The sequence below is a fragment of the Polypterus senegalus genome, chromosome 3 (assembly GCF_016835505.1).
Source record: "Polypterus senegalus isolate Bchr_013 chromosome 3, ASM1683550v1, whole genome shotgun sequence".
NCBI lineage: Eukaryota > Metazoa > Chordata > Cladistia > Polypteriformes > Polypteridae > Polypterus > Polypterus senegalus.
The window spans coordinates 68119637-68146188 of NC_053156.1; the positions used below are offsets into that span (position 1 = coordinate 68119637).

General features: G+C 37.6%; 1 protein-coding gene across 2 annotated transcripts in view; it reads left to right on the top strand.

The window, feature by feature from the left end:
• Positions 1 to 26552, top strand: part of med23 (mediator complex subunit 23) — a 203474-nt gene that overhangs the window by 155955 nt on the left and 20967 nt on the right. For both annotated transcript variants that reach the window (XM_039747441.1, XM_039747442.1), the window contains 3 exons: positions 4287 to 4467; positions 14847 to 15017; positions 21098 to 21314. In XM_039747441.1, the coding sequence (XP_039603375.1) occupies positions 4287 to 4467; positions 14847 to 15017; positions 21098 to 21314 (569 nt within the window). The remainder of the gene's footprint in view (positions 1 to 4286; positions 4468 to 14846; positions 15018 to 21097; positions 21315 to 26552) is intronic.

Below are 26552 nucleotides of genomic sequence, written 5' to 3' on the forward strand. Positions count from 1 at the left end.
TGTTAAAATAATATGTTTTCAGCAGTGTTTTGAACTGCTCTACTGTATCAGCCTGGCGAATTCCTATTGGCAGGCTATTCCAGATTTTAGGTGCATAGCAGCAGAAGGCCGCCTCACCACTTCTTTTAAGTTTTGTTCTTGGAATTCTAAGGAGACCTTCATTTGAGGATCTGAGGTTACGATTTGGAATATAAGGTGTCAGACATTCCGATATATACGATGGGGCGAGATTATTTAAGGCTTTATAAACCATAAGCAGAATGTTAAAGTCAGTCCTGAATGACACAGGCAACCAGTGTAGTGACATTAAAACTGGAGAAATGTGTTCGGATTTTCTTTTCCTAGTTAGAATTCTAGCTGCATTCTGCACTCGTTGCAAACGATTTATGTCTTTTTTTGGATAGTCCTGAGAGGAGTGTGTTACAGTAATCTAGTCGACTGAAAACAAACGCGTGAACTAATTTCTCAGCATCTTTCAGTGATATAACAGGTCTAACTTTACTTATGTTTCTTAAGTGAAAAAATGCTGTGCTAATGATCTGATTAATATGCGATTTAAAATTCAGATTACAGTCAACAATTACCCCTAAGCCTCCGTCTTGACTTTTAATCCTAATGTATCCAGTTTATTTCTAATAGCCTCATTGTATCCATTATTGCTAATCACTAAGATTTCAGTTTTCTGTTTATTTAACTTGAGAAAGTTACTATTCATCCATTCTGAGATACAAGTCAGACATTGTGTTAGTGAATTAATAGAATCGGGTTCATCAGGTGCTATTGATAAGACATATAAGAGAACAACCTGTTTAGCTGTTCCTATTTGTCTGTTGTGTCCGAAAGAGGTAATGTGAAAATCCATAAGTTTAATTCTTGTTCAAGCCATTAGATGCAGTTTTCCATGATTCTACACAAGAAATATTTTATTACATGTGTGCTGAATGTTTTCTTATTGCAACCTCTTTGTCTTTCCTTTTTCTTATCTTATTCTTGTCGAAATTCTTTTGTCCAATTAACCTCCTAATCTTTGCTTAAAATGAAAATTTTTCCTAAAATTTGTTGCAGTATAAATTTGAATTTTGCAATGAGATACACCTAGTTAATTAGAACTTGGCAGAGCGACGGGTACTAAGCAAACTCCTATCAATCATGAAGAATCCACTGCATCCACTTAACAGTGTCATCTCTAGGCAGAGGAGTAGCTTCAGTGACAGACTTTTGTCACTGTCCTGCTCCACTGACAGACTGAGGAGATCGTTCCTCCCCCACACTATGCGACTCTTCAATTCCACCCGGGGGAGTAAATGCGAACATTAATTTTATTTTAATTCTTTTCATTTTTATTACTATTTAATTTAATATTGTTTCTTTGTATCAGTATACTGCTGCTGGATTATGTGAATTTCCCCTTGGGATTAATAAAGTATCTATCTATCTATCTATCTATCTATCTATCTATCTATCTATCTATCTATCTATCTATCTATCTATCTATCTATCTATCTATCTATCTATCTATCTATCTATCTATCTATCTATCTATCTATCTATCTATCTATCTATCATACTAACACCCAGTTGTGGCCAGAATATTAGTAATATCTGTAAATGTACAAAAGAAAAATTATTATTTGGAGGGGGTTCGCACATTCCTCGCTTCGCTCACCAACCTCCCCGGCCTGCGCTACATGCCAGCCTCTTCGCGTCTCTGCCACTTGCGTTGTGAAGAGGGGGGCAAGATGATGCGGTCACTCCTCTGAAACCCCCTCTTAAACGGTGATACAATTGGAAATACTGTTTTTTTTTTTTTTTGTTTTTTTTTTTTTACCTCCTCTTTGCTTGATCAGCTGCTGACGTGCTGCATGATCTACATTTCATGCGGTGCTTCTAACATTTAAAAGCCTGTACAGCAGCTGTCTTATGGCGCTTTTCCACTGCATAGTACGGCACGACACGGTTCAGTTCAGCTCACTTTTGGGGCGTTTTCCACTGGTAACAGTACCTGGTACCTGGTCCTTTTTTTAGTACCACCTCAGCCGAGGTTCCAAGCACGCCGAACCGTTACCAAAACATGGCGTGTAAACTCTGCTGGTCACTGATTGGCCGGAGAAAATCGTCATTACTGCGTCACTGGCTATTCTTTTCTTTAAAGGTACACACACGCGGAAGTTTGTGTCGCGTCTCTCCATCGCTGGACGCAGTTTGTTGCATAAGTGGATGAATGTTTCTTCAGACATTCGAAAGTTCTCCAGCCACTGAGTGTTTGTAAAACCGGGAACAATCACATCCCAACACTCTGAGGCACGGTTAAATGTCCAAACAGATGGTCTGTTGCAGCGACTTTTTTGCAAAATGTGGAAGATCTGTAATATACAGAATCAGCATTTTAATGTTACACTGGCAGTTAAGTTCATTTTATGCTTTGCAACAGTGATAAAAGTTAGCTAGTAACGTGCTTTTTTTAGATGCTTACCCTTGCGCGTCGTCGAGCTAAAGTGTTGTCGTTGTCTGCGTGTTGTTGTAAAAGTTCCACGGTGTCCACGGCAGTAGAGTAGAGGCGCAACTATAACGACACGTGAATAATCCCGCCCACTCTAAAGCGGTACTAAACTGCAGTCGAAACGCAAAACCGAGCCGAACCAAGGTGAGCTGTACTGAACTGTGCTGTGCCGTACTATGCAGTGGAAAAGCGCCTTTACTCTTTGTCTTTTGTTTCCGGCCCCAGGTGTGGTTAAATCTCTTGGCACAAAGTCTTGTCTTGCGAGACGTGAGTTCTTGATTATTTTTTAGTTTATAATTTAAAAATGAAATAAGAATCTGAAAATCTAACAACATTAAAGTTTGATAAATTCTGAAAAGAATGATACCAAACATATATACAGTATGTAGGTTTTAAAATAAGCCTGATCTTAATGCTTGACATAAAAACGTCACATAAAACCGTTGCACTTTTAGGCTTAGGATTTTATATATGTAGAGTAGATTGCAAATTGAGTTGGAATTTTATTTGAATCATTTTCTCAGTTTCCTGTCTGTCACAAGATGTTAATTGCATAGTTTTCTGTAGTTAAAATTGTAGTTGCTTTTTGTGCTCTGCTAAGATGGTAAAACCTACATTAAGATATGAGATGAAGGGCTGTTACAGAGCTTACAGCAGGAATGCTAACCGTGTAAAGTGCACACCATTTTGTGTACAGTATACAGACCACCCAGAAACAAGGCACAGTTAGCACCATTATATTTTTAGTTAACACATTAACACTAGAATTACCAGAGCCTACGAAAAAACTCGTAAATCCGTCCCACCTTAAATCGCTTCTTAAAATCGTTCACTGCTCTCCACCAGCGTCTTTTGTCATCTAAATGTGCTGATAAAATCAGGCTGCAAGCAGCTGGCTATTCCATCCCCCCGCCAACTTAGAACGTGCACAAACTTCTCCCAGCTCATGCCTTGATTGATTTTCTGGGAGTGAAGTGGAGTTTTAGAGTGGAAATAATAGATCCTTATTTAGAACACACGTATTTCATTTCTGTTCCGTTTCTACAGTAATCTGTGTAAACACATTTTTAAAACAGAAACTTTTTTATATTCTAGTAGTAGATGACAAAATGTAGGCATAAACTATATAATGTGTGAAGCCTGAAGTCCAAATTTCAAAGAAATACTTTCACAAAAGGTACAAATCTAACACAACAATTGTGCTTTTATTCAAAAATATAACTGCAGAAACAAAAAGCCGCCTTAACATGCGACATTGTCACCCGTTTATTATGACTGCCTCCGTGGTGCTATAGAATCAGCTGCCTACTGGGAATCAAAAGGTCGCGAGTTCGATCCTGCACCTCTCCATTTTGAGAAGTCGGTGGGGGGCAGCCTGATTTTATCAGCACATTTAGCACATTTAGATGACAAAAGACGCTGGTGGAGAGCTGTGAACGATTTTCAGAAGTGATTTAAGGTGGGACGGATTTACGAGTTTTTTCGTAGGCTCTGGTAATTCTAGTGTTAAAGGCTTTCTTTTGCAGAAGGATCTCATATTCTAAATTTTATATTTAGATTTAAATGTTATATTAGTAAGACAATAAATATTCATAATTTAGACTTCCTTCTTAGTGGGTTAGTTTACAAGTAAACAGTTATGCAAAAAAATTTCTTTGTATGAATATTTTAACTTGGTATTAAGCATATTTATAAGTGCCTATGTTTGTTTTATGTTTATAGTGTTAACTGAGCATAGTAATACAAACATGTCAGGTTTTTTTTTCTTTATTTCTTTCCTTTAAAGGGTTCTCGAGAGAATTGGAGCACGATCATTGGTGGCTCATGTTAGGACATTTGCTGATTTCCTTGTGTATGAATTCTCTACTTCTGCTGGGGGCCAGCAGTTAAACAAATGTATCGAAATCCTCAATGACATGGTCTGGAAATACAACATTGTCACCTTGGACAGGCTTATTTTGTGTCTGGTAAGCTAATATGTGCTAGTATGTTTTGTGTTCAAAAGTGTAAGTCCAAGTAATGATTGGTTCATGTAATGTTGTTATATTGTTTACATACAAACTATCACATGTTAAAGTTTGCTATTTATAGATCATCGGATGTGGTTTGTGCTAATTTCTGTTGATTAGAATAACACTTTGTAAATTAAAGCAATTCATTATATTGATCAGTCAAGCACAGTGGTCTAAAAATGTTCTTTGAAACCAAATTTTTTGAGCTGATAGAAATGTAATATTTTATTCCCTATATACTACTGAGGTGTACAAGAATGGAAGCTTTTAAGAAGGGTGACTAGTGGTTAAGAGTGTAAAATTCATGAAATATTAAAGATTACACATGAGTAAGTGAGGATTGGCAGAGAAGTATGTAAGAGTAAATTGGAGGTAGGATTACATCATGGATCGGCTCTGAGCCCTTTCTTATTTGCAATGGTGATGGACAGATTGACAGGCGAGACTAGAAACGAGTCCCCGTGGACTATGATGTTTGCTGATGACATTGTGATCTGTAGCGATAGTAGGGAGCAGGTTGAGGAGACCCTGCAGAAGTGCAGATATGCTCTATAGAGGAGAGGAATGAAGGTCAGTAGGAATAAGACAGAATACATTTGTGTAAATGAGAGGGAGGTCAGTGGAATGGTGAGGATGCAGGTAGCAGAGTTGGCGAAGGTGGATGAGTTTAAATACTTGGGATCAACACTACAGAGTAATGGGTATTGTGGAAGAGAGGTGAAAAAGAGAGTGCACGCAGGGTAGAATGGGTGGAGAAGAGTGTCGGGAGTAATTTGTGACAGACGGGTATCAGCAAGGGTGAAAGGAAAAGTCTACAGGATGGTAGTGAGACCAGCTATGTTATATGTGTTGGAGACAGTGGCACTGACCAGAAAACAGGAGACAGAGTTAAAGATGCTAAGATTTGCATTGGGTGTGACGAGGATGGATAAGATTAGAAATGATTACATTAGAGGCTCAGCTGAAGTTGGACAGTTGGGAGACAAAGCCAGAGAGCCAAGATTGCGTTGGTTTGGACATGTGCAGAGGAGAGATGCTGGGTATATTGGGAGAAGGATGCTAAGGATAGAGCTGCCAGGGAAGAGGAAAAGAAGAAGGCCTAAGCGAAGGTTTATGAATGTGGTGAGAGGGGACATGCAGGTGTTGGGTGTAACAGAACAAGATCCAGAGGACAGAAAGATATGGAAGAAGATGATCCACTGTCTTAACCTGTTTGACATTTAACTATTGTTTCTTTATTGCAAATAGTGTTTAGGCCAGAATAACTGTGTGTGTGTGTATATGTGTATGTGTGTATATATATATATATATATATATATATATATATATATATATATATATATATATATATATATATATATACACTCACCTAAAGGATTATTAGGAACACCTGTTCAATTTTAATGCAATTATCTAATCAACCAATCACATGGCAGTTGCTTCAATGCATTTAGGGGTGTGGTCCTGGTCAAGACAATCTCCTGAACTCCAAACTGAATGTCAGAATGGGAAAGAAAGGTGATTTAAGCAATTTTGAGCGTGGCATGGTTGTTGGTGCCAGAAGGGCCGGTCTGAGTATTTCACAATCTGCTCAGTTACTGGGATTTTCACGCACAAACATTTCTAGGGTTTACAAAGAATGGTGTGAAAAGGGAAAAACATCCAGTATGCGGCAGTCCTGTGGGCGAAAATGCCTTGTTGATGCTAGAGGTCAGAGGAGAATGGGCCGACTGATTCAAGCTGATAGAAGAGCAACTTTGACTGAAATAACCACTCGTTACAACCGAGGTATGCAGCAAAGCATTTGTAAAGCCATAACTCGCACAACCTTGAGGCGGATGGGCTACAACAGCAGAAGACCGCACCGGGTACCACTCATCTCCACAACAAATAGGAAAAAGAGGCTACAATTTGCACAAGCTCACCAAAATTGGACAGTTGAAGACTGGAAAAATGTTGCCTGGTCTGATGAGTCTCGGTTTCTGTTGAGACATTCAAATCGTAGAGTCAGAATTTGGCGTAAACAGAATGAGAACATGGATCCATCATGCCTTGTTACCACTGTGCAGGCTGGTGGTGGTGGTGTAATGGTGTGGAGGATGTTTTGGGCATCGTTTAAATGCCACAGGCTACCTGAGCATTGTTTCTGACCATGTCCATCCCTTCATGACCTCCATGTACCCATCCTCTGATGGCTACTTCCAGCAGGATAATGCATCATGTCACAAAGCTCGAATCATTTCAAATTGGTTTCTTGAACATGACAATGAGTTCACTGTACAAAAATGGCCCCCACAGTCACCAGATCTCAACCCAATAGAGTATCTTTAGGATGTGGTGGAACGGGAGCTTCGGTCCCTGGATGTGCATCCCACAAATCTCCATCAACTGCAAGATGCTATCCTATCAATATGGGCCAACATTTCTAAAGAATGCTTTCAGCACCTTGTTGAATCAATGCCACGTAAAATTAAGGCAGTTCTGAAGGCGAAAGGGGGTCAAACACCGTATTAGTATGGTGTTCCTAATAATACTTTAGGTGAGTGTGTGTGTGTGTATAATATTAATATATATATATATATATATATATATATATATATATATGTATATATATATATATGTATATGTATATATATATATATATATAATATATAATATTTTAATATGTACATGTATTCTTTTAATTTTTATAACATTTTTTCAAGTACTGTATCTCAGCAATTTCCTCAGTAAGACTGGGAAAACTTGGTTATGGTACATAAAATGCACATTCATACATCAGAGGGAGATGTCCTTGTCAGATAAGCCTTTAAATTTGTAGTATACCGTGCATCCGGAAAGTATTCACAGCGCATCACCTTATTCCAAAATAGATTGCTGCATTTACTCATTTTTTTATTTTTAATACATTTGCAAAAACCTCAAGTAAACTTTTTTCACATTATCATTATAGGGTGTTGTGTGTAGAATTCTGAGGAAAAAAATGAATTTAATCCATTTTGGAATAAAGCTCTAACATAACAAAATGTGGAAAAAGTGTTGCGCTGTGAATACTTTGTGGATGCACTGTAGCTATCAACAAATAAGTGATATTAAAATGTTTAATTAAAAGATTGTCTATGCAGAAATATGGAATTAAAACTGTAAATGTACATTACCATGAAGGAAACATGTAGACCATTAACTTTTTCAATATATTATTACATTTTCATGAGGATACACTTTCCAGATCTAAACACTAGAGTGGAGAGTCGCCCGCGTACTGAAGAGTCTATAGTTGCAGGTGGAAGCTGCCGTCGCTGTACTTTGTATATAAAAGCCAAAGTTATTTACCTATTTACCTTGATTTATTTGCTTATCTTCCTACAGCGTAGTCACAAGTAGACTGCACAGCGTCCCGTGTATATACAGGGTGGGCCATTTATATGGATACACCTTAATAAAATGGGAATGGTTGGTGATATTAACTTCCTGCTTATGGCACATTAGTATATGTGAGGGGGGAAATTTTTCAAGATGGGTGGTGACCATGGTGGCCATTTGGAAGTCGGCCGTTTTGGATCCAACTTTTGTTTTTTCAATAGGAAGAGGGTCATGTGACACATCAAACTTATTGGGAATTTCACAAGAAAAACAATGGTGTGCTTGGTTTTAACGTAACTTTATTCTTTCATGAGTTATTTACAAGTTTCTCTTTGTTTACAGCCATTGACATTTTGCAGAGGTTAACACGTGAGGAGCAGATAGAAATTGTGTTGATGTCTGGTGAACGCAGTAACCGGGTCATTGCAGCAGATTTCAATGCAAGACACCCTACGAGACCACCCATCTCCCATGCTACAGTTAGCAAACTGCTTGCTAAGTTTCGTGAAACTGGTTCAGTGTTGGATTTGCCAAAATGTGGACGCATGAAAACTGTCACTAATGAAGAAACATCAGTGGCTGTCCTAGCTTCATTCAGCAAGAGCCCACAGCGTAGCACTCGCCGCATGTCACTGGAGAGTGGCATTAGTCGAACATCCCTTCGGCGGATATTAGCTACTCACAAATGGCACCCTTACAAACTCCAGCTACTGCAGCATCTCAACGAGGATGACCCAGATCGGCACACTGAATTTGCAGAATGGGCAAAACACAAATTGGAACAGGACCCTCAGTTTACGCAGAAGATTTTGTTCAGTGATGAGGCAAACTTTTATGTGAATGGTGAAGTTAACAAACAAAACCACCGCTATTGGTCTGACACTAACCCACATTGGATAGATCCCTCCAAGACTGTTGGAAAAAAAATTGATGGTATGGTGTGGTATATGGGGTACAAAGATAGTGGGGCCATTCTTCATCAATGGAAACCTCAAGGCCACTGGATATGCGAAATTGCTACATGATGATGTGTTTCCCTCTTTATGCACTGAAGCTGGCACGCTCCCTGAGTTTTTCCAGCAAGATGGTGCACCACCACATTATGGGTGTCAGGTCCGAGCATTCCTAGATGAACAGTTTCCTGGAAAGTGGATTGGTCGTCGTGGGCCAGTTGAATGGCCCCCAAGGTCTCCCGATCTGACCCCCTTAGACTTTTATCTTTGGGGTCATCTGAAGGCAATTGTCTATGCTGTGAGATACAGATGTGCAGCACCTGAAACTACGGATACTGGAAGCCTGTGCTAGCATTTCTCCTGCGGTGTTGCTATCAGTGTGTGAAGAGTGGGAGAAGAGGGTTGCATTGACAATCCAACACAATGGGCAGCACATTGAACACATTTTATAAGTGGTCAGAAACTTGTAAATAACTCATGAAAGAATAAAGTTACGTTAAAACCAAGCACACCATTGTTTTTCTTGTGAAATTCCCAATAAGTTTGATGTGTCACATGACCCTCTTCCTATTGAAAAACAAAAGTTGGATCCAAAATGGCCGACTTCCAAATGGCCACCATGGTCACCACCCATCTTGAAAAGTTTCCCCCCTCACATATACTAATGTGCCACAAACAGGAAGTTAATATCACCAACCATTCCCATTTTATTAAGGTGTATCCATATAAATGGCCCACCCTGTGTATGTATACTATATATATATATATATATATATATATATATATATATATATATATATATATATATATATATATATATATATATACTAATAAAAGGCAAAGCCCTCACTCACTGACTCACTAATTCTCCAACTTCCCGTGTAGGTAGAAGGCTGAAATTTGGCAGGCATTCCTTACAGCTTACTTACAAAAGTTGGGCAGGTTTCATTTCGAAATTCTACGCCTAATGGTCATAACTGGAAGGTATTTTTCTCCATTAACTGTAATGGAGTTGAGCTGGAAAGATGTGGGGGGCGGAGTTTCATGTGACATCATCACGCCTCCCATGAATCACATGAACTGACTGTCAACGCAGTACGTAGAAAACCAGGAAGACCTCCAAAAAGCGCTTAAGAAAACATGCATTATATAATTGAGAAGGCAGCGAAACAATAAGAAGCGAGCGAGTGACATATACATCCATATTCATGAGTTCTGCTACTTCGATGCATGTGCTCCATAACGCGTTAAAAAATAATGCATTTAATCACACTTTACATTACAAGCAAAGGGGAGCTTTTGTCAATGCACGATTTCCTGGTACACCGATTACATTGATCAGCGTATCCCGATTCATTTTACCCTCGCACCACCTTAGTTTGAGAAGAAGTATGAAAAAATATGAGGTTAACACAGAAAAACAGATCACCAATTCAAGCTTTATGAATAATCGATTCGCCATCAATAATTGTTTTGGTAAAGCCATCCTCCTTCCATTTTATAATTTTTCCGCCACTAGCCATGATTAAATGAATGGTAAAAAGTAAGAGCGAAGCGAGGGTGACTTATTTAGGCAGGAATATATATGACAGCAACACTCATGACAATGTCAATCATGTTACATTATTATTAAAATGTTTCCTTTTCTTTTTCATTACTTCTTTAACACACTACTTCTCTGCTGCGAGGCGCGGGTATTTTGCTATATATATAATATATGAATGACCTCCAAAGTGCGCTGAGACTTTTGATATCATGAACGTGTGTACAAAAGGGGTCTCCTGCCCAGCAAAAGTCGAGCAGCCAGCGCGCGCATAGCTGTGCCGGCCTTTGAAACGCTGACTGCGCTTCTGCCTTAAGTCAAAGTGAGCACTTTTAATTTTTATCTTCCTCCCCCTGCGCTATAGCTCAGACAAGTGCAAACACGGGACCCCTTTTCTACACCATGGCAAAATAATATTAAGGCGATTCACACTTTCTTTTGCACGTATACGATTATGAGGTCCTCAGCACGGATTATGAAGAGACACACACGAGTGGAGGACTGACAGTGCCATCACAGCCGATTAATGGCGGGACGTCTCACCAGTCTACACAAGACCCACCACGACTTTCCCCAAAAGGCGATCATAACGTCAGCGAACACATCTCTCTATACTATATAAAAGAAAAAGGCAACTTTCCTTTCTTTACACCTTTTATCCCAAACCAAAGCCTTTCTCTCTTAACAGTGCAGAGGACACAAAAATAATTTTCTTTAATTGCCGGTAAGGCACATTACCAGAGGCACAAATTTGAACGTTCACATAGAAAATGTAATTTCTATACCACAGCCGTCGTGTAGCGCCTTTCAAAAGGGATCTACTACCGAGAGATGATCCATATAAATTTTAGCTGATGTTAGTTCTACTTACCTGTTGTGTTACACAGTCTTTAAAATGTAGTTTACCCGCAACCACTCCAGTAGTGCTCAATGTACCGGTACTTCTTAAAACGTTAATGTTTTACTGTTTAATAACTTATAGACTATATTTTATTATTTTTCCCTTGCACTCAGTGACCAAAGCTATACACACACATATAGACACATACAAACATACACACAAGTATATATACCCCTATCTAGATTATATATATATATATATATGTTGTATGTACATATGTGTGTGTGTGTGTGTATATGTAGATATGTATATAGATATGTAGATATGAAGATATGTATGTGTATATATATGTGTATGTGTGTATATATATATATATATATATATATATATATATATATATATATATATATATATATGACAGAAGCAATCCAAGCTGTGAGAAAACAGTAAAAGGAGGCGTGTCAGGCGTCGTGGTACATTTTCTGATGCAGCTAGATCGAAAATAACTTTGTGGCGCTGCCACCAAATACACAAAACAATTACTTTGACAATCATGTTACATTATTTTAAAAATGTTTCCTTTTCTTTTTCATGTTTCCTTTTTATTTTCATAACTTCACTCATAACAGCGAACAATTACATGACAATCATGTTATGTTATTTTCAAAATGTTTCCTTTTCTTTCTTTCTTTAACACACTACTGCTCCGCTGGTATTTTGCTATATATATATATATATATATATATAGATAGACAGATACACTCATAACAGCGACAAAACAATTACATTGACAATCATGTTATGTTATTTTCAAAATGTTTCCTTTTCTTTCTTTCTTTAACACACTACTGCTCCATGCTAAGCTGGGTATTTTGCTATATATATATAGATAGATAGAGACATATATATAGATAGATAGATATATATATATATATATATAGATATATATATATAGATATAGATATATATATATATAGATATGAGAAAACACTCATATCAATGACAAAACAATTACATTAACAATCATGTTACGTTCTTTTTCGTACTTTCTTTAACACACTAATTCTCCGCTAGCTTAGGTATTCAGCTAGTGTATATATATATATATATATATATATATATATATATATATATATATATATATATATATATATATGTACAGTGACAGCAAAAGTGTGACGTGCATTCTTTCTCCAATGTACAACCCTCGTCATCTTCCGAATTCACCTCCGTTTTAGGACGTCTTTATGTGAAAACAGCAGTGTCAGATCGGGAGGAGCCTGAATGTGACTGAGAGAATAAAAAAAAAACAAAGCTAACCTTTACAAGTACCATAAATGTACACTGGCTGTTACAGACTCAAATCAAATGTATGTTTTTATTCTAAAATAGTAAGAATAAGAGCAGCTCACTTCTAAAAATGGAGTCATCCGGGGTCGAACCTGTGAAGTTTTGATTACCATGTAACAGATGTTACCGTTGCGGGACCAAAGTGGCCGTATCCAAAGCGTGTCAATGTCGCACCCTAACATGGGTTCTTTTTCTGAAGTTATATTCTTGAATAGAAGCGCACTTGTTCTGTTATAACTGTACCTTTTGTGAAAGTGTTTATTTGATATTTGGACTTTATGCTTCACACATTATACACTTCAAGTCTACATTTTGTCAATTATTACTAAAACATGAAAAACGTTTTTGTTTTAACGATGAGTTTACATAGATAGTTGTAGACACGGAACACACATGAAGTGCATGTGTTCCAAATAACGATATAGTATTTATAAAAGATGTCATTTTCCTTGACTTCTCACTCTGTACAACTCTAAGCAACTCACACGCAGGTAAACAGGCTTGAGCTGAGAAAACTGTGGTGGGGGATGTGATAGCAGGCTGCTTGCTGTTTATCGACTCATTTACAAGACAAAAGACGCTGACGGAGAGGTGGGACGGATTTGAGAGTTTTTTCGTAGGCTTTGGTAATTCTAGTGTTAAAAGTGGAGTTTAAGGGACTGCAGTAAATTGCAGTGAAAAATTCAGAGCCCAGTAGAAATTGGATTCCTTTGTGTTTTATGCACTTTCAAAGCTACCAGCACATGCAAGACCCCGATAGTGAGTACACGGCATAGTACAACAAAGAAATTATTAAAGGATCTGCAGCAACTTGCCCAGTGTCACATCAGTGTGCTGATTACAATTGAAAACAACAGTCTTCAGAACTGGCAACGGCTGTGTTATTATTATTATTGATCATAAACACTGCCTATTTTAAAGTGACATTTAAAAATTTTGTCAGATTTGTGTTCATTCAACTGAGTTATTTACAATCTGATTTTCACAGGCTGAATTTTTCAGTATAAAAGTAATGCTTGCCGGCTGTGACTTTTATTGCAAAACAGTAGCAACCAACAAGTTATTTGCAATTTTGCACATTTAAGTAGAATTCAAATTGTACTAAACATAATTGGATACATACAGGCAAGCAACCCAACAAATGCCATGGAAAGCAACTTTTCTATGCCAGTTATATTGGAGTAATTTTACTGAGTTTTCTACTCTGTCTTTTATTTCTGACCTCACTTTATCCTGCTTTTGTTTCAATGACACCTGGTCCGTGGTGATTACTTTCCGTTTTGAGTAATAATTTCTGTTTGTTTGCGCTACTGCGATCTTTACTTTCTTTTTTTATACTTTCTAATTTTCCTACTTTCCTATTCTTTAACGTTCTCCACATGTGTAGGATATTTTAAAGATTTGGTCCTGGTTTTGCTTCTATGTTCCGCAATATAATGACAGATGGAACGTAGGGTTTTACCTGTGTATAACAAAGGACTGGGATGTATGCAACAGGAGATAAATGACACCTTTTTTGCTGCAATTCGATCTGTTTTTTTAGATCAATATTGTCCTGTGGAGTAGTGATTAAATTGCCTTTTAAAACTTCCCACAACAGCTACAGTTCATACAGGGAAAATGTCCAGGAGTAATGTGTTTAAAAGTTGTAATGAAAAGAATAGAAATAGCCACACGTAAATTAACTAAATGGTTCTGAAGTTTGTAACCACGAGAAAAGGCAAAGAGATGTGAATCAAACAAGCTAGTATGTAATCTTAATAAATGCCAATGTTTCAAAATGATATGTTTAATCTGATTAGCGTAATAAGATTACTAGTAGTCATGGATTCCTTTTTGATGTAAGTAATAACTCCCTGTTAGTGTAAAGAGCATGTTTAAATGTCATCTTAACATAGGTTTTAGAATGTCGTCTATGCAAGAAAAGAGCTTTTATATCCCTGGCTTGACTAAGGAAATCATCCTGTTCTGAGCAGATAGGACAAATGCGAAAGAACTGAGACACAGGCAATTTATTAATAAGTGATCTGCCGTGAAAACTGGAAGCATGTAATAAAGTATTTTGATCAGTAGGTTTGTGATATAAATGATGTTTAGATCTAGTAAATCTGTTATACTCTGTACAGAAATAAAGTATATTATAATATCACTCTAATGTAAAAAAGGAAACCAGTAACTTTTTATCTTGTTTTAGTGTTAAATATCGGAATGAATAATTCTGTTCTGACTTACTTTTTATTATATTTTGCTCTTCAGCTATCTAAACACGTTTCTCTGTTCTTAGGCCATGAGAAGCCATGAGGGGAATGAAGCCCAAGTCTGCTACTTCATAATTCAACTATTACTACTCAAACCCAATGATTTCAGGAACAGAGTAAGCGACTTTGTGAAGGAGAACTCTCCAGAACACTGGCTGCAGAGTGATTGGCATACAAAACACATGAACTATCATAAGGTACTGTATACACAACCCTTCTTCATTTTAACACTTAAGATTCTGCGTTTACTTTAATTAATAGCCAAATTATTTTTAAACATTATTTAAAGCATTATTGTTGTATTTCAACTCATTCAGAACCATACTGAATAAGAGGAATTCAGTTCTTGTTAATTGTAAGTATTACATCTTCATTTGGCAAAAATCTTGATGATCTTCATTATTGCCAGGTTTTACTTTAGCTATTTCCTGGTCCATTTTAAAATGTCAAGTTCTTCTCTTTTCTTTGAGAATAGTAAGACGTAAATGTATAACATACATACACACTTTATATATATACACTGTGGCGAGCGGCTGGGATCAGTGCCCAGCTGGGACGCCCGGAAGAGGGGATTATGCCACCTTTGGACCACGAGGGGTCAGCCGCCCTGGTTGATATGAGGACCACGGGAACAGCATGGAAGCTCAACCTTATAGGGGCCCGTGGTCACCGCCAGGGGGCGCCCGGATGCATGAGAAGCCCTGGACGTCAGCACTTCTGCCACATCCGGAGGTGCTGAGGGATGGAATACCAGGGACACCCGGAGTGCTTCTGGGTGCTCAGCTAGTCACTTCCGCCACACCAGGAAGTGCCGGCGGAAGTTCATCGGGAGACACCTGGAGCATGTCCGGGTGAACATTAAAGGGGCCGCCTCCCTCCATTTGTTAGCTTGGGTGGAAGAGTATGGTGCTTAGAGGAGAGGTACGGAGGCGGTCAAGAAGAGAGAAAGGCATTGTTGAGAAGCCAGGAGTGAAGGGTGATTGGCATGGGAGTACTGGGTTGTGTGCACTGTAAAAAGAGAAAATGTACAATAAACGTGTGTGTGTGTGTATATACACATGGTCTGAGGGAGGTGCAAGCCGCCCTCCGAGGCGTCCCAGCTGGGTCGCCCCACCAGCCATTTGCGACAATATACAGGGTGGGCCATTTATATGGATACACCTTAATAAAATTGGAATGGTTGGTGATATTAACTTCCTGTTTGTGGCACATTAGTATATGTGAGGGGTGAAACTTTTCAAGATGGGTGGTGGTGGCCATTTGGAAGTCGGCCATTTTGAATCCAACTTTTGTTTTTTCAATAGGAATAGGGTCATGTGACACATCAGACTTATTGGGAATTTCACAAGAAAAACAATGGTGTGCTTGGTTTTAACGTAACTTTATTCTTTCATGAGTTATTTACAAGTTTCTGACCACTTATAAACTGTGTTCAATGTGCTGCCCGTTGTGTTGGATTGTCAATGCAACCCTCTTCTCTCACTCTTCACACACTGATAGCAACACCGCAGGAGAAATGCTAGCAAAGGCTTCCAGTATCCGTAGTTTCAGGTGTGTATATATATATATATATAAACTGCTCAAAAAAATTAAAGGAACACTTTGAAAACACATCAGATCTCAATCGGAAAAAGAAATCCTCCTGGATATCTATACTGATATAGACTAGTAATGTGTTAGGAACGAAAGGATGCCACATCGTTTGATGGAAATGAAAATGATCAACCTACAGAGCCCTGATTTCAAAGACGCCCCAAAAATCAGAGTGAAAAATTATGTGGCAGGCTAGTCCATTTTGCCAAAATTTAATTGCAGCAACTCAAAATTGCATGCAGCACTTTGTATGGCCCCTGTGTTCTTGTATACATGCCTGACAACATCGGTGCATGCTTCTAATGAGATGACAGATGGTGTTGTGGGGGATCTCCTCCCAGATCTGGACCAGGGCATCACTGAGCTCCTGGACAGTCTGAGGTGCAACCTGGTGGCATTAGATGGACCAAAACATAATGTCCCAGAGGTGTTCTATTGGATTTAGGTCAGGAAAGTGTGGTGGCCAGTCAATGGTATCAATTCCTTCATCCTCCAGGAACTGCCTGCATACTCTCACCACATGAGGCCAGGAATTGTCGTGCACCAGGAGCCACTGTACCAGCATAGGGTCTGACAATGGGTCCAAGGATTTCATCCTGATACCTAATGGCAGCCAAGGTGCCTTTGTCAAGCCTGTAGCGGTCTGTGTGACCCTCCATGGATATGCCTCCCCAGACAATCATTAACCCACCACCAAACTGCTCATGCTGAATGATGTTACAGGCAGCATAATGTTCTCCATGGCTTCTCCAGACCCTTTCACTTCTGTCACGTGCTCAGGGTGAACCTGCTCTCATCTGTAAAGCACAGGGCACCAGTGGTGCATCTGCCAATTCTGGTATTCTATGGCGAATGCCAATCGAGCTGCATGCTGCTGGGCAGTGAGCTCAGGGCCCATTAGAGGACATGGGGCCCTTGGGTCACCCTCATGAAGTCTTTCTGGTTGTTTGGTCAGAGACATTCACACCAGTGGCCTGCTGGAGGTCATTTTGTAGGGCTCTGGCAGTGCTCATCCTGTTCCTCCTGCCCAAAGGAGCAGATACTGGTCCTGCTGATGGGTTATGGACCTTCTATGGCCCTCTCCAGCTCTCCTAGAGTAACTGCTTGTCTCCTAGAATCTCCTCCATGCCCTTGAGACTGTGCAGGGAGACACAGCAAACCTTCTGGCAATGACACATATTGATGTGCCATCCTGGAGAAGTTGGACTACCTGTGCAACCTCTGTAGGGTCCAGGTATCGCCTCATGCTACCAGTAGTGACACTGACTGTAGCCAAATGCAAAACTAGTGAAGAAACAGTCAGAAAAGATGAGGAGGGAAAAATGTCAGTGGCCTCCACCTGTTAAACCATTCCTGTTTTGGGGTCATCTCATTGTTGCCCCTCTAGTGCATCTGTTGTTAATTTCATTAACACCACAGCAGCTGAAACTGATTAACAACCCCTCTGCTACTTAACTGACCAGATTAATATCCCATAAGTTTCATTGACTTTATGCTATACTCTGATTAAAAGTGTTCCTTTAATTCTTTTGAGCAGTGTATATATGTATATATATATATATATATATATATATATATAGATAGATAGATAGATAGATATAAATATGACAAGACTCATGTCAATGACAAAACAATTACATTAACAATCATGTTACGTTATTTTTAAAAAATTTTCCTTTTCTTTTTCATAACTTCTTTTATATACTACTTCTCCGCTGCGAAGCGCTGGTATTCTGCTAGTATATATATATATATATATATATATATATATATATATATATATATATATATATATATATATATATATATATATATATATATATACTGTATGAAATAAATATATATATATATTTGAAATTTGGACTTCATGTCTACATTTTGTCATTTATTACTAAAACATGGAAAACTTTTCAATTTTAACGATGTGTTTACATAGGTTGTAGACACGGAACACATATGAAATGTATATATTCCAAGTAACGATCTATTTCTCCTCTAAATCTCCAGCACTTCACTTTAAGCGAATCAAGGCTTGAGCTGCGGTGGTGGGGGGATGTTATAGTAGGCTGCTTCCTGCTTGGGCTTATCAACACATTTACAAGATAAAAGATACAGATGGATAGGTGCGAAGGGATTTAAGGAGTTTGTTTATAGGCTTTGGTAATTCTAGTGTTAAAAAACACTCTGTCTGACTCTTGATCTTTAAACATGTCCCAACCCTAATGGAGAACAGTCTGATTTTTATTCTGTCTGCAGTATTTCCAGTGAGTAGTGAATTTGTCTACTGGAGAATACTCCTGCAGTAAGTAAACTTCTTGGTTTGTATTAAAATGAGAATTACAAGCCAAAACCAGGCTTAAGAACCTAAACAGTGCAACAAAAGCCTTAGTTGTGTCCTAACTCTAATGTTAATCCAGGGAAGGACATCAGACCTGCTTTTATTTTTTCAGAGCATGAATAATTTTCTTAAATGTTTTGTGTTGGAATCAAATAAATGCGATTATGGATTTTTGTATTGCCATGTTTCAGATGTCCTTATATGAATATAAGGAACTCAAAAGACACTGCTGTAGTTGTTTGGCATATCTGGAGACTGGAGAGCCCTGTTTAATAACAAAGCAGCCTCCTTTGCTCAAAATAGTAATAAAGCAAAAGTGTCAAGGTACTTTACAATGCACCAGAAATTTGCCTTCGAAAGCTGTCTCTTACAGATGGCTTGGGTAAGTCCTGTATACACTGTTTTTTGGCATTATCGCCATCTAAAAATAAATGACTATTAACTTTGCTTATTTAATAATGGAGCTGCAAATACCTGAAGGGTAGCGAGTACAGTACTTCTCATTTTTGAAAGGAAGTATTTAAATGATTGAAATCCTTTTTATCACACTAATATCAACTAAATAAAGCTTTAGGGATTTCTCTCCAAAAAATGGATTTTACAGTACATAACCAAGACATTTTGTGATGCACAACTATGGAATCAAGTTCAGATGTCATATACTTTAGCATTACAAAGTTATATTGTTTGGCACAATGTATCCCTCTGTTTGGAAACATAGTTTCCCTTTTTGGAAACTTTTAGTCTCTAAACAATCACATGATACTTGTTCACAGTTTAATCCACCCTACCCCTGCTATTGCCATGGGATTAATAGAGCTGTGCAAGATATGTTTATGCCAACTCTAGGGTTGAGCGTTTAGAGGTTGTATTTGGCAAGAGCAAGCTGAAATAAAAATGGGATAAAAAATATGACACAGCAAAGTTGGTTGGGGATTAAACCATGAACAAGCCTCTGGCTAAAATTCCTTTTTTTCTATCTCAGCAAAATGAGTGCATGAGACAGATACATTCAATTGTAGAAGGGGGGCTGAGTGGGGGGTTATTAATGGTATCCTTACATAAAACTTCAAGGGGCACAAGTATAGCATAGTAGTACTCAAAGGTAAGCTATAAAACACTGCTTGGACTGTTAAGTTGAAATTGAAAGAGCACTACTCAATAAACTAACCTAGACAGAACACAGCATTCTTGGTATGGTAATTCAACCCATCATCCTCGAACTGTAAAAAACGTACTCCATGATGCTTTAAAGTTGTACTAAAAGCAGTACTTACCAAATCAATCATAGCATCAAGTCCTTCATCAAATACGTTGTTCACAACAGAGTCAAGTCAGTATTCAGAATCTCCCTCAGTCTTTGTGAGTAGCAATGCGTAAACATGAGTTGTTGCTGAAGCCATTTTTTTCCTGTCTTTTACACACAGCTGTGACTTGTAATACAAGTGACCAATCACAAACCGTTATACATCATTAACATGGGCAGAGACTCAGATGTCCAGTGGTAATGAGCCTTTCACTGTATTTGGCTTGCAGTAGGTGAGATCTTTAATAAAAGTACTGTATATTCACTCAGTTGTGACACGCTGCTCACCTTGGAATATACATGTGCAAATCACATATTTGAATAATGAAAGTGAGCATACAACATGGAAACTAATGATTTATCTGAAAGACGACACCCTTGGGTATGTAAAAATGCCATTATTGCTTTTGATTAAGTTGTGGGTTTACTGCAAAACACACAAACCACTTTTAAATATGGCTGTGACCCGACACCTTGTACATTGGTGCCTACACCCGTTCAAGGCCGGAAGGAATGTGGCTTGGAAGGTGCATTGTGTGTGGGACTGGTGTCATTTACCTTGGGTTTTGTCATAGCTACTGACGAAATAGGAAGTACTATATGTGACAAAATATGAACACTGTGTAGGAATTGTTTAGACCCTTTAGTTGATTAGTCTATTTACCAATCTGCATATTTTAAGTTTTACAATGCCACAGCAATATCATCAGTTTTTTTCAACAAACACTGCATATCCCAGCAGCATTGTGCTACCAATATTTAAGGCAGCATGTTATCATGAACCAATTATATAGGTTGCATCCTATTTCAGGAAAAGTGTTTAAAGGTTTAAAAGATACAATTTAAAGGAACAAGTGACATTTGAAAAGTTGGTTCAAAATAAATATTTCAAGTTAAGAAAAATTTCAGACAGTTAACACCTCTGCACCTTTGCTTGTAATCATTTTTGTAACTTATGTGTTAATCTGAAGAGTAAAAAAATTCAGAAGTTTTTAAAAGAATTTGTTGTGTTATTTATTTATTTATTTATTTTTTTGCAGAAATATCCAGAAAAACTCTACTTTGAAGGCTTGGCGGAGCAAGTGAATCCTCCCGTGCAGATTCAGCCACAGTATCTCCCAATTTATTTTGGGAATGTGTGCCTTCGCTTCCTTCCTGTTTTTGATATTGTCATTCATCGATTCCTGGAGCTCCTTCCAGTTTCAAAGTCTTTGGAAACTCTCCTGGATCACCTGGGAGGATTATACAAATTTCATGGTGAGATTTCATATTGGTGAAATACATTGTCTTTTAAATTTGCTTATTTGTTCTTAATTTTATGCAGTTTCTCTGGTATTTTTCTTGTATATATAGAAATTACGTCATATGTCCTCAGTACCGTGCAATTCAGTTGACAAAAATACTATATATATATATATATATATATATATATATATATATATATACACATACACATACAGTGGTGTGAAAAACTATTTTCCCCCTTCCTGATTTCTTATTCTTTTGCATGTTTGTCACACAAAATGTTTCTGATCATCAAACACATTTAACCATTAGTCAAATATAACACAAGTAAACACAAAATGCAGTTTTTAAATGATGGTTTTATTATTTAGGGAGAAAAAATCCAAACCTACATGGCCCTGTGTGAAAAAGTAATTGCCCCTTGTTAAAAAATAACCTAACTGTGGTGTATCACACCTGAGTTCAATTTCCGTAGCCACCCCCAGGCCTGATTACTGCCACACCTGTTTCAATGAAGAAATCACTTAAATAGGAGCTGCCTGACACAGAGAAGTAGACCAAAAGCACCTCAAAAGCTAGACATCATGCCAAGATCCAAAGAAATTCAGGAACAAATGAGAACAGAAGTATTTGAGATCTATCAGTCTGGTAAAGGTTATAAAGCCATTTCTAAAGCTTTGGGACTCCAGCGAACCACAGTGAGAGCCATTATCCACAAATGGCAAAAACATGGAACAGTGGTGAACCTTCCCAGGAGTGGCGGCCGACCAAAACTACCCCAAGAGCGCAGAGACGACTCATCCGAGAGAGGTCACAAAAGACCCCAGGACAACGTCTAAAGAACTGCAGGCCTCACTTGCCTCAATTAAGGTCAGTGTTCACGACTCCACCATAAGAAAGAGACTGGGCAAAACGGCCTGCATGGCAGATTTCCAAGACGCAAACCACTGTTAAGCAAAAGAACATTAGGGCTTGTCTCAATTTTGCTAAGAAACATCTCAATGATTGCCAAGACTTTTGGGAAAATACCTTGTGGACTGATGAGACAAAAGTTGAACTTTTTGGAAGGCAAATGTCCCGTTACATCTGGTGTAAAAGGAACACAGCATTTCAGAAAAAGAACATCATACCAACAGTAAAATATGGTAGTGGTAGTGTCATGGTCTGGGGTTGTTTTGCTGCTTCAGGATCTGGAAGGCTTGCTGTGATAGATGGAACCATGAATTCTACTGTCTACCAAAAATCCTGAAGGAGAATGTCCGCCATCTGTTTGTCAACTCAAGCTGAAGCGATCTTGGGTGCTGCAACAGGACAATGACCCAAAACACACCAGCAAATCCACCTCTGAATGGCTGAAGAAAACAAAATGAAGACTTTGGAGTGGCCTAGTCAAAGTCCTGACCTGAATCCAATTGAGATGCTATGGCATGACCTTAAAAAGGCGGTTCATGCTAGAAAACCCTCAAATAAAGCTGAATTACAACAATTCTGCAAAGATGAGTGGGCCAAAATTCCTCCAGAGCTGTAAAAGACTCATTGCAAGTTATCGCAAACACTTGATTGCAGTTATTGCTGCTAAGGGTGGCCCAACCAGTTATTAGGTTCAGGGGCAATTACTTTTTCACACAGGGCCATGTAGGTTTGGATTTTTTTCTCCCTAAATAATAAAACCATCATTTAAAAACTGCATTTTGTGTTTACTTGTGTTATATTTGACTAATGGTTAAATGTGTTTGATGATCAGAAATATTTTGTGTGACAAACATGCAAAAGAATAAGAAATCAGGAAGGGGGCAAATAGTTTTTCACGCCACTGTGTGTGTATGTGTATATATATATATATATATATATATATATATATATATATATATATATATATATATATATATATATATATATAATATTTGTAAGATTTATATGAAGGGGAATATAAAAAGATTTTTGATCAGTCATTATCCCACTATGGAAACCCAGCAGGAAAACCATGGAAACTCCAGGCAGGGAACACAAGAAACATGACTCCCTGTTAGACAGCAGCGCTACCGCTCTGCCACCGTGTCACCCCATACGTGTAATTATTAGCAGTATTCATTATTTAAACAAAGTTAATGATTTACATGCATATTTTAATGCATTTCATCATGAAAGTGATATCAAGTATAAATCTAATAGTTCTAAATGTGCAGAGAGCTGGAATATCATAAATGTAATGTGTTCTGTGAGGTGATTGCTGCTGTCAGTTCAGGAGGAAGCCCCAGAATTTTTAAGGTGACATTTACAACGGTCTGCTTTAATTGTAAAGTAAACTAAGAGGTTAAAGTAGACATTTCAAGGTGAAAGCTGAAATGCACTTGTATGCATTTGTATGTCGCCATTTTGCTTCACCACATCGAACCATTCATCAATTGCACAACGATCCTGGAGGATCCTAAAAGCGGCTGGAGTAGCAAGAAATTCAGGTTGGAATTCAGGGTTTGAATGTGGAGTTATGACGATATTCCAGAAGAAGATGACATGACTGTATTTGGATCAATGTATATTGTACATGAATAAATATAAGACATTCCCTGAAAATAAGCCCTAGTGCATTTTTTGGAGCAAAAATTAATATATGACCCTGTCTTATTTTCGGGGAAATACGGTAGTTAGGCAAAAAATAAATGACCATAATGAATGCCTAGTTTAAATTATTAAACTCTTAATCTTACTTTATATTGATGCTGTCAGTACTAAAATGTGTTGAATGTTATGTTCTGAACATATTTACACTGGCAGATTTTTAAAATTCTCCTTTAAACAGCTTAGCAACATAATACAACTCACTATAAATCATAATGTGTACTGTAGGTACACATAGTATTTTGGTATTGTTTATATTATCAAGTATGTATGTAATGTACATACTTGTATTAACAAAAATTTCCAGGTTTGGAATTGTATAACCTTGTTAACTGAAATTGAAACTCCTTGGAAGTGATTGGTCTGCAGACTTTACCATAGTTGCACCCTGACACACAAACAGTGGTAACTTAATGTCAGCACACTTTAGTACTAGAAATTTTTGATTAACTTACCTTTCTTAGATTTGTCCACTGCACAGCTTCTTGAGATCTGTCATTTTCCTATTTGATTACAGTAAAGCTTGATCTCCTCTCAAGCTGTACACACTTTTGCATTTTTTAATACCTTTTAAGATTTATGCTTTTTCATACAGACATATTCTTAAACGTTTTTCTTAATTGACTGTATTTTTTACACAGTATATATCTGCTTGTCTTCTTTGCATCATGCTGTCTGCAAAAGAGGATTTTAAGATACCAAAAATGTATATACAGCACAACACAATGCAATGCAAAGTTTTTGCTAGCCTTAGCAAGCCTTAGATTGACATTATCAGCCAAACAATAAGTTATTAATTAAGTTATTCATTTGATGCATACATATGGTATAGGGTTTTGTGCCTTTATCAGTAGTTGTTTCTGATTAATAGTGTCCTTCATTCCAATGCACATGATATCACCTTACCCTGCCCAATTTGCCATGTGAAATGTTGGGAAGACTTAGCCTACTAGAGCCCTACCAAACATGCTCCAGTGTTCAGCCCTCTCTCTCAAAGTCAGTGAGCTCTTTTGCATGCCATAATAAGTAACCTAACAGGAAGCTTCATCTGCCTAGCAGTTTTACACATACACTTAAAAATTATGGATTAATTGCTCATTCATCATATAGGCCTAGAATCACCAAGTTCAAATTCACTTTGGATTTACACAAGTGGTTTCCTAATTATGTCTTTTACCTGTATATTACTGCAGTCCAGTGTAAAAATGATTTTTTTTTTTTTTGCAGCAAGTTCATATAGAAACTCTTACACAATTAAACCTTTCATTTATCCTCATAAAAATTACTTCTTGTAGGTGTTTTGCATTACTGCACACCAGGCTATGACATCAATTCAGTGATTTTTTTTTTTACCCCTTGTATCTAACAAAATTCATTCATTTACGTAATGTTTGTGGGTTTCTTGAATGTACTGGCAGTTTCAAATACCCTCACAACATTTTAATGGGATTTAAATCATGGTTTTGACATTTCTTCTTTTTGAGCCATTCCTTGTTAAGTTGCTAGTGTACTTCAGATCATTATCATGTTAATAAGTCCATTTCCAGTTCAATTTAAACTTTTGGACAGATGAACTTGCATTTTTTTTAAGCACTCATTGATAAGATGCAGAATTCATAGGTGACTTGATGACTGCAAGCTGCCCAGGTGCTAAGGAAGGAAAGCAACCCTAAACTATAACAATTCCACCACCTTGCTTTATAGTTGATCTGAGGTTCTTCTCCTGAAATGTTGACTTTCGTTTGCACCTGATTCTAACTTTATGTATTTGAAGTGGTAAAAATGTAAGGGTGTATTAACTTTTTCAATGTGACAAATCTTCATTTTTTTATTTAGATTATGACAGGAAATTTTATGTGTGATTTGTTCCAGTACATAACATTTATCTGTAGGCATTGTTTTAATGAAGATCTAATGTTTGCTTCTTCAGATATGTTGGAAAAAGTCAACAGTTTCCATGAGGTGTACTTACTTTTTCACAAGTATATATCGTGGATACAGATTAGATCTCTTGCTGTGTAATTATTGATTAGTATCCTTAAAGTAGATCTTGATTTAATGCAGCATTATTATTCTGCTGCTTAATCTGTTTCAGGGTCTAGTTATTAAAATATTTGGAGTGCCAGCCCATTGTGAAATTATTAATTTGTGAAACATATTTTGTCAGTTTGCTTTATACCGTATATCTTCTAGTAGTGGCCGGCTTCTTATTGACGACTGTTTCCAATAAACACCGGGTTTGAAGAGATGTCGCGACAAATAGACGCTGGTCTCTAATAGTAGCCGGTCTGTAGTAAACACCGATCTCCAATGACCCACCGCCTTTTTCATATGCTAATCCTCTTTTCGTACCACCTGGGCTACCGCCCTCCTGCAGTGAATCCTGCATTTTTGTCTCTTTAATTTAATATTATTGTTTATCAGTATGCTGCTGCTGGAGTATGTGCATTTCCCCTTGGGATTAATAAAGTATCTGTCTGTCTATTATAAAGTAGTTTTATGAATCATATTCTTGAATGTTCTAGTATGTTGTGGTTTGCATGCACAATTAAGATATAAATGATCTATTTTTAGAAGAAATAGTAGTTTTTAAGTTGAAAGTTATAGAGTTTACAAAAAGTTAATGTATTT